The sequence below is a fragment of the Garra rufa genome, chromosome 11, assembly GCF_049309525.1.
Source record: "Garra rufa chromosome 11, GarRuf1.0, whole genome shotgun sequence".
NCBI lineage: Eukaryota > Metazoa > Chordata > Actinopteri > Cypriniformes > Cyprinidae > Garra > Garra rufa.
This window is the reverse complement of record NC_133371.1, coordinates 10747052-10762431: the sequence shown is the minus strand read 5'-3', so window position 1 is coordinate 10762431 and position 15380 is coordinate 10747052. Positions and strand designations below refer to the sequence as shown.

At 37.2% G+C, this 15380-nt stretch overlaps 1 protein-coding gene across 2 annotated transcripts in view; it reads right to left on the bottom strand.

Annotated features, from left to right (window-relative positions):
• Nucleotides 1-12366: 12366 nt before the first annotated feature.
• ets1 (v-ets avian erythroblastosis virus E26 oncogene homolog 1) overlaps nt 12367-15380 on the bottom strand; it is a 59876-nt gene continuing 56862 nt past the window's right edge. For both annotated transcript variants that reach the window (XM_073850107.1, XM_073850108.1), the window contains one exon: nt 12367-15055. In XM_073850107.1, the coding sequence (XP_073706208.1) occupies nt 14840-15055 (216 nt within the window). In that variant the 3' untranslated portion in view covers nt 12367-14839. The remainder of the gene's footprint in view (nt 15056-15380) is intronic.

The window sequence follows — 15380 nt, the reverse complement described above, 5'->3', positions numbered from 1 at the left end:
TTTATTTAGTGTAATGCATTTATTAAATATTTCTCTAAAATTACCAAACTCATTGTATAGGTTTGATTATAAGGTTTTATCATGATATACACAGATTTAACTGCTGTGAAACGTAACATGCCTTTATATTAAAATTAAACGAAACCACTTCTCATAAAGAAACAAGAACATAAGTCTAATTTTCAGTGTTTGATTAACAAACTGTTTACCACATTTTTTATTCTTTCTAGCAGACAAATTTATTTCTACAAGTAAATGTAGATTTATCTTTCTTAGGGCTACTAAAGTGATTCAGTCAAGAGCAGTTAGTGACTTTCTGTCTTTCTTTAGTTGCTTGATTAACATCAATGCATTGATTAACATTAGGCTGCTGGCCCTTTAAAACCGAATACACGGGTGCAATGTACTGATACACGTCTGATATTCTCCCAGCTGTTTAGATGGACCAAACTGAATGAATCTCTTCCAAAATCGTACCTCCCTAACATTTTCGTCTTGTTTATATTCGTTGATGAAAATGTCAAATGATTTTCGTCATAGTTTTTTGTCATTTAAAACGAGTTTTTGTTTCGTTATTCATCTGTGAAAAAATGCTGTTGACAAAAATTAAGACGAAAATTATTTGTCAATGAAATTAACACTGTTATGGACTCATATTTAAGTTAAAAATACCTTTAAGAGGTCATCGGATGCCCATTTTCCACAAGTTGATATGATTCTTTAGGGTCTTAATGATACATACTTTGGTTAAAATTTCTCAATGGTAGTGTAAAAAACACTATTTTTTGACCTTGTCAAAATCAGCCCTTTTTAGAGCGAGCTATTCTGTTGCATGTTCCTTTAAATGCTAATGACCTCTGCTCGCCCCGCTCCTCTCTGCAGCGGGAAGATGAGCTGTATTTAGATGAATTTAGCTGTGAAACTTGCTAACTAGCAAATTATTAAGAAAGGCCATTTGCAAAGATGCATAAAAAACCCTTATACTCACTTCTGTTGTGGGTGAAGCTGCATCACGAATGATTCGCACAAACATAGATGCATATGTAGATCGGGATCGGCGCTTTCCTTCCAAAAACAAAAGTAACATTAATCCTCTCAACTCAGATGTCAGAAGTAAATGAGGACTGCTATGTTCATTATTACATCCAACAACAGAACACTTCAATTGCTCAATTGGAGACATTCTTGTCTTCCCCTGCACCTGAGTCGACACAATGGCAATCGGAGTCGGACTGTTTCCGCACAGTGAGGCCAGGTCTAAGGTAAGGTGCTCATGTCAATCAAGTATTGTGGGAGTGGCCTCTGAGAAGAAGCTGAGAATGAACTGATTTTTTTTTTAAATTAAAAAATACCACTGCGTGGATTTTTATCATTGTAGGGTGGTTGTATACACAAACTGCCAACACACATTAATGTTCAAACAACATGTAAAAGTGAGTTTTGGATCCAATGACCCCTTTAACGGTGGATTTGTTTCTGACAAACATGAAGATTGTGGCTTTGCAAGACATTAATTGATGAACTGGAGTCGTGTGGATTACTTTTGGACTATCGTGTTGTTTTCACTCCAGAAGATCCACTGGTGAGCTAGTAATATAACAATAAATTTGTTCCACTGAAAAAACAAACTATTCTACATACACTATATTCCCAAAAGTATTGGGACACCCTTCTAATGAACAGATTTGACTACTTTAGTAATTTCCATGAGTACAAATCTTAATGTTAAGCATATAATGACATTCTAGGGTATGATTTTAGTTTTGTTGCAACAGTTTGGACAGGACCCTTTTATATTCAAACATGACAGTGCATAGCAAGGTTCAAAAATAAATGATTGATTCAGTCAGTGTGGAAGTCCTAATCCCAGCTGAACACCTCTGGTGTGACTTTAAATGCAGACCGTAAGCCAAACAACTCATCACCAATAACCAATGACTTGTACATATGGTTACAGTCATTTTAGGCACTTCCAAAACAACAACAGAGACGGAAATGCAATTTTTAAATACATGAATTATGTTTCCATTACTGTTGCCAGTTTTGGAAGTGCCTTTTTCTGTTCTAAAGAAGGTGGTGTCCCAATACTTTTGTCCATATAGTGAACATACAAGTCATTGGTGTTTGGTTTTGGCTCAAGGTCTGCATTTAAAGTCACACCAGAGGTGTTCAACTGGGATTAGGACTTGGTTTTACCAGATCAGTCAAGTTCTTGCACACTGACTGAATTAATAGTTTCTTTTTGAACCTTGATTTAAACACAGATGCATTGTCATGTTAGAATAGAAAAGGGTCCTGTCCAAACTGTTGCTATAAAATAGGAAGCACACAATACCCTATAATATAATTATATGCTTAAACATTTGTACTCAAAGAAGGAGTTGTCCCAATACTTTTGGCAATATAGTGTATTTTATGGCCTGGGAGTGAGTATTTTTTCATATAAGTTTCTTTTTTGGGTGAACTGTGCCTTTAATGTATTACGTTTTGAACCAAACAAGGCAGCTGAGAATTTTATTTTATAAGCATCTGTTCTAGTTATGTTTCTAGTTGTGTGCACCCACTACTTCGAATTGAACGTTTAAAAATAGTCATAATACTTGCAGTTGTGTTTGTTACTGATGGTGCAGAAATCCACTCAATTTTATTTAGAATTTTCAGGGCATTTGTCTGCTTGTACTCTGATGGTAGGATACAGGAGACAGCTGAGGCCAGCCACAGACTTTAGCATAAATATTTGTGCTCAAACTCCATACAGTGTTCTATCTCCTTGAATCTCGCTTGAAACTGTGTATGTGTGTGTGCATACTAGAGAGAGACAGAAAAATTCTTCAACAGCCTGCAGACATAGGACATCACCTAACTTCACCACTTATGACACTTTTGCACTTGCAAAGAGTTTTTTTTTTTTTTTTTTTTTTTTGGTCTGTCTTTCTCTGCCTTTCTTTCGTTTTTTTCACTCAACCGTAATGGAAAATTACCTCAGTCAGATATGAAAATTACCCTTTTGAAATCCCCAACTGTAGGTGCCTTCAAACCCACAGATACACCGTGTTTGTGTAACCTGACAACCATTTTCAGCATTTTTTAACTGCATAGTGCAAAAAGAGATAGGCCTCCCAAACACACTCACAAAGATCATTTTCATGTCATATTTTTAATTGTATGCATATTGTAGGTGGTAATTTTAGCAAGATCAGATACTTTAACAAGTATGGTGTGTTTGGTGAAGTGTGTGATGACACTGTTGCATGCAGATCTAAAGCAGACAAAGGTGAAGGCAAAAGAGGAACCACCTGCAAATGTGAATCTATAGTGCTGAATGATGTCTAGAACACACAGACCTTGAACATTTGTGCTTGTTTTTGGCCAGTTGTGGATGTTACAAGTCTTTTTAAGAATGAAACCTTTAAGGCAAGACACAACAGGAAATGTTTTTTTTTCTCCATGCACTGGATAATCAATAACAATATCTTCAAAGGCCATTTCACATCAGTTGTTTACAGCTTTTTATCTATATTTTTATATAGATCTATTTTTTTTTTCTTTCTTAGTGTTGACAGTATTTTCTGATTTACAGATTGTTAAAAAGAGAAATCAAAAGTCCCATCTGTAAAAACCTTTAATAAGTCAACAAAATGAAACAAGGATTTTGAACCTCACTTTATCAAATGTTCAGGTTTCTGTTTTGAAAATGAATGGAAAATTAGAGCATATATAATTATATAATGCCTCATTTGCATATTTAACCATAACATTTCAGAAAACATAAACTGTTCACTAGCGTTTTTCACTGATCCCACTCAGACCAACATTATCTTGAACCTTGTGATTCTAAATATAGTCACATTAAAAATATTGAATATATACAGTTGCACTCAAAAGTATTCATACCCTTGGTAAATATGATCAAAGAAGAAAGCGAAAATAAATCTGTATCATTAATCCTTTTGATCTTTTATTTAAAAAATGTACAAACATCTACCCTTGCATTGTAGAATAAGAATTTAAAATGAAGAAGAAATCTCATTATAAAAAAAAAAATGTTTTTCTCTAATACACATTGGCCAAAATTAATCATACCCGTTTATTCAATGCTTTTTGCCAAGATAACAGCTCTGAGTTTTCACCTATGATGCCTGATAAGTTTAGAGAACATCTGATAAGAGATCAGAGATCATTCCTTCATACAGTACAAAATCTCACCATACCCTTCAGGGGGCCATGTTGATGCTTCTCCTCTTCAGTTCATCCCACTCATTTTCTATAGGGTTCAGGTCAGGGAACTGGGTTGGCCATGGCAGAAGCTTGGTTTTGTTCTCAGTAGGGGTGTGCGATATGACGATTTTTGATCGTGGACGATAAAAATGTCTCCATGATCTGCTTTTGGAGAAATATCGTAGTATCGTGCTATTCTACCAGCTGCAGTTCTGGCGCCTCCGTCTCAACATACTGTACAACGCGATGCGACATACATTCACATCAGTGTTACCTCAGCTGTAGAGTTACACTTACAGGACACTGCACTTATTCACAATCACAAAAGTGCATCTTGCCGATTAAACATTTCATATGCGTGCTGTTCCAACATGTGCTTCTCCATTGCACGTAGGAAGCGCTCGCATACTAAAATCCAAAATTCAAAAAGCACCTAATAAATTACCTAACTTATTTATCACTTCTGATTTTGCTAATACTGTCAAAGCACACAATAAACACAGTTTACATATAAACACAGTTGCTTACAGTGGTGTGAAAAAGTGTTGGCCCCCTTCTTGATTTTTTTTTTTTTTTTGCATGTTTGTCACACATTAATGTTTTAGATCATCAAACAAACTCAAATATTAATCAAAGATAACACAAGTAAACACAACATGCAGTTTTTAAATGAAAGTTTTTTTATGAAGGGAAAACAAAATCCAAAACCCACATGGTCATGTGTGAAAAAGTTATGTTAATACATAACTGTGGTTTATAACTCCTGAGTTCAGTTTCTCCAGCCACACTCAGGCCTGATTACTGCCAGACCTGTTTGCAATCAAGAAATCACTTAAATAGGACCTGCCTGACAAAGTGAAGTAGACCAAAAGATCCTCAAAAGCTACACATCATGTTGAGATCCTAAGAAATTCAGGAACAAATGAGAAAGAAAGGAATTGAGATCTATCAGTCTGGAAAAGGTTATAAAGCCATTTCTAAAGCTTTGGGACTCCAGCAAACCACAGTGAGAGCCATTATCCACAAATGGCGAAAACATGGAACAGTGGTGATGAACATGATGATTTTGTGGGCCGATGTTTTTTTTGTTTGTTTTTTTGTTTTTTTAAACGGTATAAACTATTAAAAGGTGGTGGATTGGCCAATTGGTCATGATCGACTCTGGGTTGGACCAATTACAGCCGAGGAGGTCGGATGACCCCTCCCCCTTGCTTGGGCAATGGCTCTCATTGCAGATCACAGACAAACAGAAGAAAATGGACAACAAAAAGCGAAAAGAGGGTGCTGAAAAAATTAGGGCCAAAAAGAAAATGCTGCAAAATGTGTGAAGATTACACATCTGTTTGGTGGTGGCCACGGCGGAGCTTCCATGTATTCCACTCCATTAACATTAGGAAGTGATGGAGGCCAGCAGGTGGATGAGGGAAAGGGGAGGCCGGAGGAGGAGAGACCAGAGGCGGCCGCTGGTCCAAGTGTCAGGGCAGGCCCGGTTCTATGGGGGTGCTAGAGGGTGCTAAGCACCCTCAAACGAAACCAAAAGCACCCTCAGTTAAAGCTGTAATAATGGCATTTTATTGCAGATTTAGCTAACAATCCAGTGCGTTGTGGTTTGCGCTCTGGAGGTCGGTCTGTGTTGCGTTTATGCTGAGCTAAGCAGTGAAGCCAACCACGCACATATCTGTTGATTTCTTGGATTAGATGCATTAGAATCCACTAAACCGCCCAAATCGCCGGAGTTTCTGCTGAGGTAACGTTATTGTGTTCAGCACCAATCATCTCATTATAACAACGCAGACGTGATGTAAAAAAGAGAGATTCGAACTTCAAAAGCATGAGCATTTGTTTTCATTCAAGGGCTTTATGGCTTTTCCAATAATACCTGATGGGCCGGTCTCTAGTCAAAATGCCCGGGCCGATTTTTTGTGTGAAGCTTCCCAGGAGTTGCCAGCCGACAAAATTACCCCAAGAGCGCAGCGATGACTCATCCAAGAGGTCTCAAAAGACCCCACAACAACATCTACAGAACTGCAGGCCTCTCTTGCCTCAGTTAAGGTCAGTGTTCATGACTCCACCATAAGAAAGAGACTGGGCAAAAAAAGGCCTGCATGGCAGAGTTCCAAGACGAAAACCGCTGCTGAGTGAAAAGAACATAAAGGCTCGTCTCAGTTTTGCCAGAATACATATTGATGGTCCCCAAGACTTTTGGGAAAATACTCTGTGGACTGACGAAACAAAAGTTAAACTTTTTGGAAGGTGTGTGTCCCATTACATCTGGCGTAAAAGTAACACAACATTTTAGAAAAAGAACATCATACCACCAGTAAAATATGATGGTGGTAGTGTGATGGTCTGGGGCTGTTTTGCTGCTTCTGGACCTGGAAGACTTGCTGTGATAAATGGAACCATGAATTCTGCTGTCTACCAAAAAAAAAATCCTGAAGGACAATGTCCGGCCATCTGTTTGTGACCTCAAGCTGAAGTGAACTTGGGTTCTGCAGCAGGATAATGATCCAAAACACACCAGCAAATCCACCTCTGAATGGCTGAAGAAAAACAAAATGAAGACTTTGGAGTGGCTTAGTAAAAATCCTGACCTGGATCCTATTGAGATGCTGTGGCATGACCTTAAAAAAGGTAGTTCATGCTCGAAAACCCTCCAATGTGGCTGAATTATAGCAATTCCACCAAGATGAGTGGGCCAAAATTCCTGCGCAGCGCCGTAACAGACTCATTGCAAGTTATCGCAAATGCTTGATTGCAGTTGTTGCTGCTAAGGGTGGCCCAACCAGTTATTAAGTTTAAGGGGCAAACACTTTTTCACACAGGGCCACTTGGGTTTGTATTTTGTTTTCCTTTCATAATAAAAAACTTCAAAACATTCAAAAACTGATAGTTGTGTTTACTTGTGTTATCTTTGATTAATATTTACATTTGTTTGATGATCTGAAACATTAAAGTGTGACAACATGCAAAAAAGTCCGGAAAGAGGCAACACTTTTTCAGTAAACAATTAAGAGAAAAAGAGATGTGTACCTGTATAGAGAATGGGAATCTACGTCACTGCGCACAGCATTTTGGGTAGTCGTGGCTATGTTTGGGGACACGCTAAGTAGCATACAATGACAACAAATACAAATCACCAGAGGTAAAAATGGCTACATGTGCGTTATTTTAAAGAGCTGCTTGTATTTGCTTAGAATTAATGGACTAATATTTGAATTCCATTGCATCCATTCAAGTGCTCAGTTGTGTGGCCAGAACCCAACACAACATGATACACACTTACAGAAATCATACGGCCACCTTCTATCATACTGCACACAGGACCAAACTGATTTCTCTTTTTTGCAGTTTTTAATAATTTAATAATTAAGTGGCACAATATATCTGCTAGATAAAATAAACACTATAGCTTGATCTCAGCCAGTTGATCATGTAAGTGACCCACCGCTCTGCACATTTTGTATATCTCTTACTACTTCGTACATTTGTGCTATTCGACCATAAGTTAGTTAAGTGCCTTGCGAAGTGGACATCACAGGTTATTCCGGCATGAGTCCAGTTCGAAAGGTGCATATATGTTCCATTCAAAGTGCAATGATATTGTGAAAGCACTACACCAAATAACTTTTACTGGACTTAAATGGAACAAATACAATTTCTCATGAATCAGAACTATGAATCAGCGGTTGCTTTATGCAGGGGCACCGCTCGCAATTTTGGGCCCTATGACAAAATATGAGGTTGGGCCCCCCCCTACTACACCAAAGCAGATTTCTGTGGGGCCCCTAAAGGGCGTGGCCCTTTGAATTGTCCTAACTCCCAGCACTTACACATTCAAGTGGATCAGGGATTATGAATCTGTTATAACTAATAAATACAAATGATAAAGACATATATTGGTTTGGAAGTTGTTTATTTTCATTGAGCTGCTTTCACCATTGTGTTGTTTCAAGCTGAAAAGCAGAAAATTGCGTTTCATTTTAGATCCAGTTGAGAGCAGATATGGCAGTTCATAACACAGCAGGCATTCTCCGTTTTAATGTGTTTTTAACTGTTTAATATACATTTTAATATCTATCTCCACTATTACCCAGTCTCTACTGTAGTGTCCATGTCCCTAAATCCCAGAATCCCTGTTATTATTTATTTATTTACATGTTGTAAAACCTGTATTAGTTTCTTTCTTGTGCTAAACACAAAATATGATATTTTGAAGAATGCGGGTAACCAAACAATACTGGTCCCCATTGAGTTTAATAATAGATGCAATAATTTAATAATATAAATTATCGATTAGATAACGTTTAACAGAAAAAATAAAACACCAAAAAATTCAGTCAGGTTTAAAACAACCCGAGAGTGAGTAAATGATGCTATAAAAATAAAACATCATGACAGAACTGACAGAGAGATTACAGAATTGTCTGAAGAATTTAACACAGTTGCTTTAATGAGAATCAATGTACAATTGAGGTGTATAGTGTATAAGTATATAGTGTTTCACTTCTTATTTAATTCAATTTCTTGAATGCTACTGCTAAATACACCTACTGTACCTGAAAAATAAAAACACTGTTTGTTTTATTTGTATTATGTTCATTTGTAATGTCAAGATCTTTGCTCTTATTTCTAAATAACAATGATAAAACAATGACAAAGTTTTTATCTTCGCTCACTTTGGTCTAAATACTGTATCTGACTATCTTTTTTATTTCACTGTGTTACCTTGAAAGGCTTTGTTTAAAAAAATAGGGAAATTAGTTTGGCTGTTCTGCTCAGACAACTTGCTAAATAGTAAAACCAACATGACAAAGAATTGTGATAAAATTGTGAATCATGATATTTCTGAAAAAAATCGTGAAATGTTATTTTTTTCCATATCGCCCACCCCTAGTTCTCAGTGACCCATTTTTGTTTTGATTTCTATGTTTGTCTCACCATAGAACCTAATGCTTGAAGTTCCAGTAGTGTCTAGCAAATGAATATGACATTTTTAAATGAAAGATCAAATTGATAAACAATGCGGACCTATTTTCACATCTTTGATCATATTTACCAAGGGTATGAATAATTTTGATTATGTAAAGATATATAGTATCTGTATAAGAGACAATACTATAGAAATGAAACTTGGATATATTTTAGAGTAATCAATGTGCAGTTTGTATAGCAGTATAGATTTACTCTCCTCTGAAAATAACTCAACATACAGCCATTATTGTCAAAATAGCTGGCACCAAAAGTGATTATACCATTAGTGAGGTTCATAATTAGAAGTTCAGTAACACCCTGAAACCGAGTTACACTACAGTGGTCAGGGTCATACAGAGGTTTTCCAAGATGGCTTCTATCGGAATAGGTCTTGCAAGGGTCGATCAACAAAGTTGAGCACTCGTTCTGTGCGTCAGGTGCAGAACCTGGCTTCAAAAAACAGATGCATGAGTGCTGCCAGCATTGCTTTAAAGGTTACAGAAGTAGAAGGTCAGCTTGTCAGTGCTCAGACCATATGCCGCACACTGTAACAAGTCGGTTTGCATAGGCATCGTACCAAAAGGAAACCTCATCTGAAGCTGGCTCACAAGAAAGCCCGCAAACAGTTTGCTGAAGACAACCTGTCCAAGAGCACGAATTTCTGGAACCATGTCCTGTGGTCTAATGAGACTATAAGATAAACTTGGGTGGCCAAGTATGTCTCCAGACCTGAACCCTATTAAGCACCTGTGGGGCATCCTTAAGCGTAAGGTGGAGAAGCACCATGTGTCTAACATCCAGCAGCTCCGTGAGGAGTGGACGAGGATCCCAGCAACAACCTGTGAAACTCTAGTCAATTCCATGCCCAGGATGATTAGGGAAGTGCCAGATAACAATGGTGCTAACACAATATATTGACAAGTTCACTTAGGGTGTACTTACTTTTGTTGCCAGCTATTTTGACAATAATGGCTGTATGCTGAGTTATTTTCAGGGGACAATACATCTATACTGTTATTCAAGCTGCACACTGACTACTCTAAAATATATCCAAGTTTAATTTCTATAGTATTGTCCCTTGAGAAGATATACTAAAATAGTTGCTTAAATGCGAGGGATGTACTCACTTTTGTGAGATACTGTATGAAACTAAGTATTGTGGTTGTTTAAAAATACCCTGGAATAAAAATTAAACATATCACTGAACTGGACAGAATATCTTGGATGTTTTATGTCCAAATGTCAAAGACAGATACTACATCTACACAGAGCACACTGGAATACGATATGTACCTAAATAGAAAATGCTGATTGGCAGAATATCTGACCACCATGACGACTCAGAATACAGACATTTCCAGACCTATTTACCAAAAACCAGTAGTTTATGCAACTGGTGCACACAAAAAAACATGTAAGTCACATTTGACCTGTGCTCTGATTATTCACAAACCACTGACTCTCTCTTTCCACAGAATTGAGACCCGTGCAAAGAATTTCAGCTTAATAGTGAAATCTTTCACTCGTACCTGAAAGGTGAATCCCCTGGAAGTTGAACTGCAGCAGCGTAGGAACGATTCGAAAAGCGGGCATGAACAACTTAAGAAAAAGTGAGAATATTTCTCAGAAATGTAGAAATTTCTAAAACCTCTTAGTATTGCATCACCTTTTCTTACCTGCAATGTGTTTGAAGAAAACACCAGACTCAAAATAGCTTACAGTATATGCGAATAAAAATGCAACTGCAAAGCAAATCGATACTCAACACACATAACTCATACTCAGTAACATAATAAAGTATATTTATCTAGAAAATACAAATTATAAACAAGAAAAACTGAATATCTGTATAAAGTGAGCACGTGATGTAGACAAATGTACTTTTTTTTTCTTTAAATTTTGTGGTCCTCAACTCCTTATTTCTAGCTTTGAATTAAATTTACACTCTTCGAAAAACAGCTTAAAGATACTTCTTTGTACCTTATTTGCCCCTAAAATATGCATATTAATAACTTAAGGGGAGACACTGCAGGCAAAAACGGTGTTTTTTTTATGTACCTGTCAAGTTTGAGATTTTGGCCTTTTTGGTTTTTCAGTGTTTTTTCAGACTAGTGAAAAGAAAACCTACAAAAGATATAGTTAAATCATTCCTTTATAGAGCTTTATTGATTTATGTCAACAGATTTCAATTACAATCCATATTTTTTCTCCTACACTGAGCCATAAATCTCCACTTCAGTAGCACTCACACACACCAAACTTTACATTTTTATTCTAGTCTATATCCTGAAGGTTTTTACAGAGGGATTTGTTCATATATATATATATATATATATATATATATATATATATATATATATATATATATATATATATATATGAAAAAATAATATATTTTCTGTCTGTTCTAAATTTATTCTAAATTATGGAGACAAAATTCCCTCTGTAAAAACATTTGACTCTAATATGTCAAACAATTTAAACAAGAATTATTTTTTTTACTCTATTCTTGCAGTGTACCTTTTGTAAGAATACTAACGTAATGACAGCAGTTGCATCTTTTATTCTGAGTGTGTAGCCTCTGCTTTGGCAATATAAACCCGTATTTGTAAAGCAAAGAAAGCTTTTTAAGTCTTAACAGGGAGGACAGACAGTCATAAAAAGACGAGACGGCTCTTGCCACTTGTAATATATTGTACTGTGAGGTTACACTTATGAATGGACTCAGTGTGCCTGTTTTAGTTCTTACGTCAGGGGGCTTTATTTAGGGACATTTAGTGCACGACATATTCCCGTCCCCTTCCTCAGAGGAGCCTGTGGCGCTTGAAAAGTCCCGGCATATGATGGCCAAAGGTGCCGCACGCTAAAGTGTGAGAATCAAAGGCAACAGTCAGTGTCTTTCCGCGATGCGACGATGAAAAACTGCAGCTGTGGTATTTATGATGATTAGCAATGAAAGAAACAAGCTGCTCATTTAACCAAGACTCATAATAAACAAAACCACAAATCTGCCGCAAAGCCTGCAGCTCTGCACAAAGAGAGCAAGGTGATAACTGCGTTTGCAACTTCATACCTGTGTTTGTGCGAGCGTTGGGTTGCTATGGGTGTGTCCTCCTTCGTGCTACTTTTGATTCAGCGTTATTGCCGTTTTGAAATAACAAAGACGCACATGAATCATTTTCTCCACATATATTTTAATAACATAACAATTTAAAGTACAATAAGAAATAGAAGCTACTGTTTATAAAACTCTCCAGCAGAACATAATGATGGGCCAGCATCAGCCTTATCTATACAGAACTGTATAAGCAGACAGGTCTTTAAATTCCTTAAATTCGCTTTTTTTTATTTTTACTTTTCATATAAAAGAAATCGCTACATTTTGTCCTCCGTTACCTTATTATTTTTTTTCTTCCCCACGAAGCACCAGCTGTCTGCATTTCATATTTCAAAGTTTATAAAATATAAATTATTGAAAAATATCAAAATGTTTGTGAACTAAATACATTAAAATCCTCATTTTAACAAAAAATACAGAAATATAAAATATACAAAATAAGGCAAAATTGTGGGGAAATAAAAACAACACTCGTCAACATGAATACGCAAGTATGTATCAGTCAAAAGTGTTCATTTTCACACAAAATGCATCATTTTACAATCAGGACAAAGACTGCATTGTGACCTCAAATAATAATTAAAAAAAATAAAATAAATCATGTAACACGCCGCTGGCTTTCTCTTGTGGCTTTAACAAACACACGCTTTCTTCTTGTTATTCCAAAGAGATTTGTTCAGGTGATGTAGCACTTTTTTGTTATTCCTGGCTGGACGGTTGCGCCTAAAATGAGCTCATCTCTGAATTAAAGACTTTTCTTTTGAGCTCCCATGAATGTTCCCAGTTTATTGTTTAATCTAGCCATTTTATGAAACACTAGCTGTAAAAATAGACATTTCCAAAGCTACACCAATCAGGATGGGTAGCATTCTGCCACTGTAAACAATACAATTTGTTTTCTTAGAAGAACGTTCTTTGCTTTGGCTTTTCCCACAAGGTCTTGTGTACAAGACCCTTCTCACACAGTGAAACGCTAAATCTTACGGCCATTCATTTAACCTTTAAAAGTACTGAAAATACTGGTTGCACATTTAACATTTCATGTGCTTGAAGTACGTTATTCATTTCACGGACAGTAATATAACTCTGGCTTAAGTCACACTTGGCGACGACTAAAACAGTTAATTGTCCATAATACTGCATTTACATGAACCCTTATAAAACGTACTCCCATTTCGATTAAGATCTTATGACGTTTGTTAGCCAGTAGTAGCACACGCCGTTATCTTTAAAGCTGCCAAAAGTATCAGCATGATCTGGGGATCCTTCTATCTTTACGGTAACACTTGCACAAACCATCTTGAAAATCAAACGCCGCCTCACAAATCCCTCTCACGTACTTGACCAATCCAGATGCATGCTGAAGTGTGCACTTTTCAACATGGCTAATGTCAAGGTTAAAACAGCTCACAACGCGTCTTCTCAAACGTCTCGGCTTTATGGCTTTCGGTTCAGTCTAGCAGTGCCAGCAAACCGTTTGATTGCGAAGAGGCCCGGTTGAATGACATTTCAGTTGTCACCAACCCACAGGTTTCAGTCAAACCTTGAGAAAACACAAAGTAAGTTCATAAAGACGGTGTGCTATATTAAGGCAACACTTTATGAAAAACCATTCACGTACAAACGAACCGAGGCAAGAAATGTTTGATGTCTTTTGTCTTAATACAAGTGATAAAATGACACCATGAACGCGCGCTCGTTTTCACCACAAGCGTGTCACCGTTGAGAAGCCAACGGCCGCTTTCATTTGTGTCTCTCACTCACACTCTCAGTTTGACTAAGGTACGTCTCTTTCAACTGAAAAGGGCGAGACTCTGGTATCTATTTTGATCTGCTGATCAAAAACAGCGTTTTCAGCTATGGACATTGTGGCAAAAACAAGCCATAACCGACCGTGACCTTAAAAGAAGCGGAGAGACTATCTAAGCACAGTTTGACTTCAATAAACCCTTCATATGAAAATGTACAAAACGCCGCAATCTCTGTCCGGACAGCATCGCAATACGACAAATTAATACTGACACATATAGATCTTTAAGAAACCATAAAAAAAAAATAAAAAATAAAACTTTTGTTCTTTTGGTCCGGCTGAGAACTCTTCCTCGTGGTGGGTATGCAAGGAGACAGAAACAGTAAGTAACTCAATGGCAAATATTTCTGTGATATTCCTCTTGTCTCTAATTTTGGCAACGTGTTTAATAACAGGAGCATTCAAGTCCAAGAAATGTCCATCTCATTGTCCTCAGTTCCTTCCCGGTGTTTGTGCTACTGGGTCAAAACGGCAGTTCTACCTGAACTTAGAGTTTTCCCTTCCCGCAGAACTATAAACAATACAGGCGCGCAAAGTCGACGGATTCTAAACTTTGGTGAATGTTTTGATGCTTCCTTTTATTTGTCCCATACGAGCTCAAAACAAGACTGAACCACGACTAAGTGTTAAGATGGAATGTGATTGGACCCAAAAATGGACGCCCCGTTTGCTTTCCAGGGTCTTTTTCAGCCTTTTTTTCCCAAAATTTTGTCCTAAGTTTACTCATCCGTGTCAGGCTTCACGTCTAACATGGTGTGGAGCTCTTCGGGAGTGTATCCCAGCAGGCTTTTCAAGTCACACACAAAGCGGTACACGTAGCGCTTGCCGGACGTCTTGTGGATGATGTTTTTGTCATAGTAGTAACGTAGACCACGACTCAACTTCTCGTAGTTCATCTTGGGCTTGTTTTTCCTCTTGCCCCATCTGCGTGCCACCTAGAGGTCAGAGAGACATGGGTCAGGATCATGAACACACACAAAGAATTGTTCTCTAAATATCCGGCTGTTCGTGAGATTCATACCAAAGTATAGTGATTGTATCAGATACTACTAGAGATAGCCCAATCATTGGTTTTCAGCCACTGTATGGTTGGCGTGTAACGAACAGCAGTCAGCAAGCCACACTTATTATTTAATACTTGCATTCAGCCAACTAGTATACATATACATAAATAATACATGCACAATCAGTGTTGGGAAAAGTTGCTTTTAAAATGCATTACAATATTGTGTTACTCCCTAAAAAAGTTACTTTTTTTTA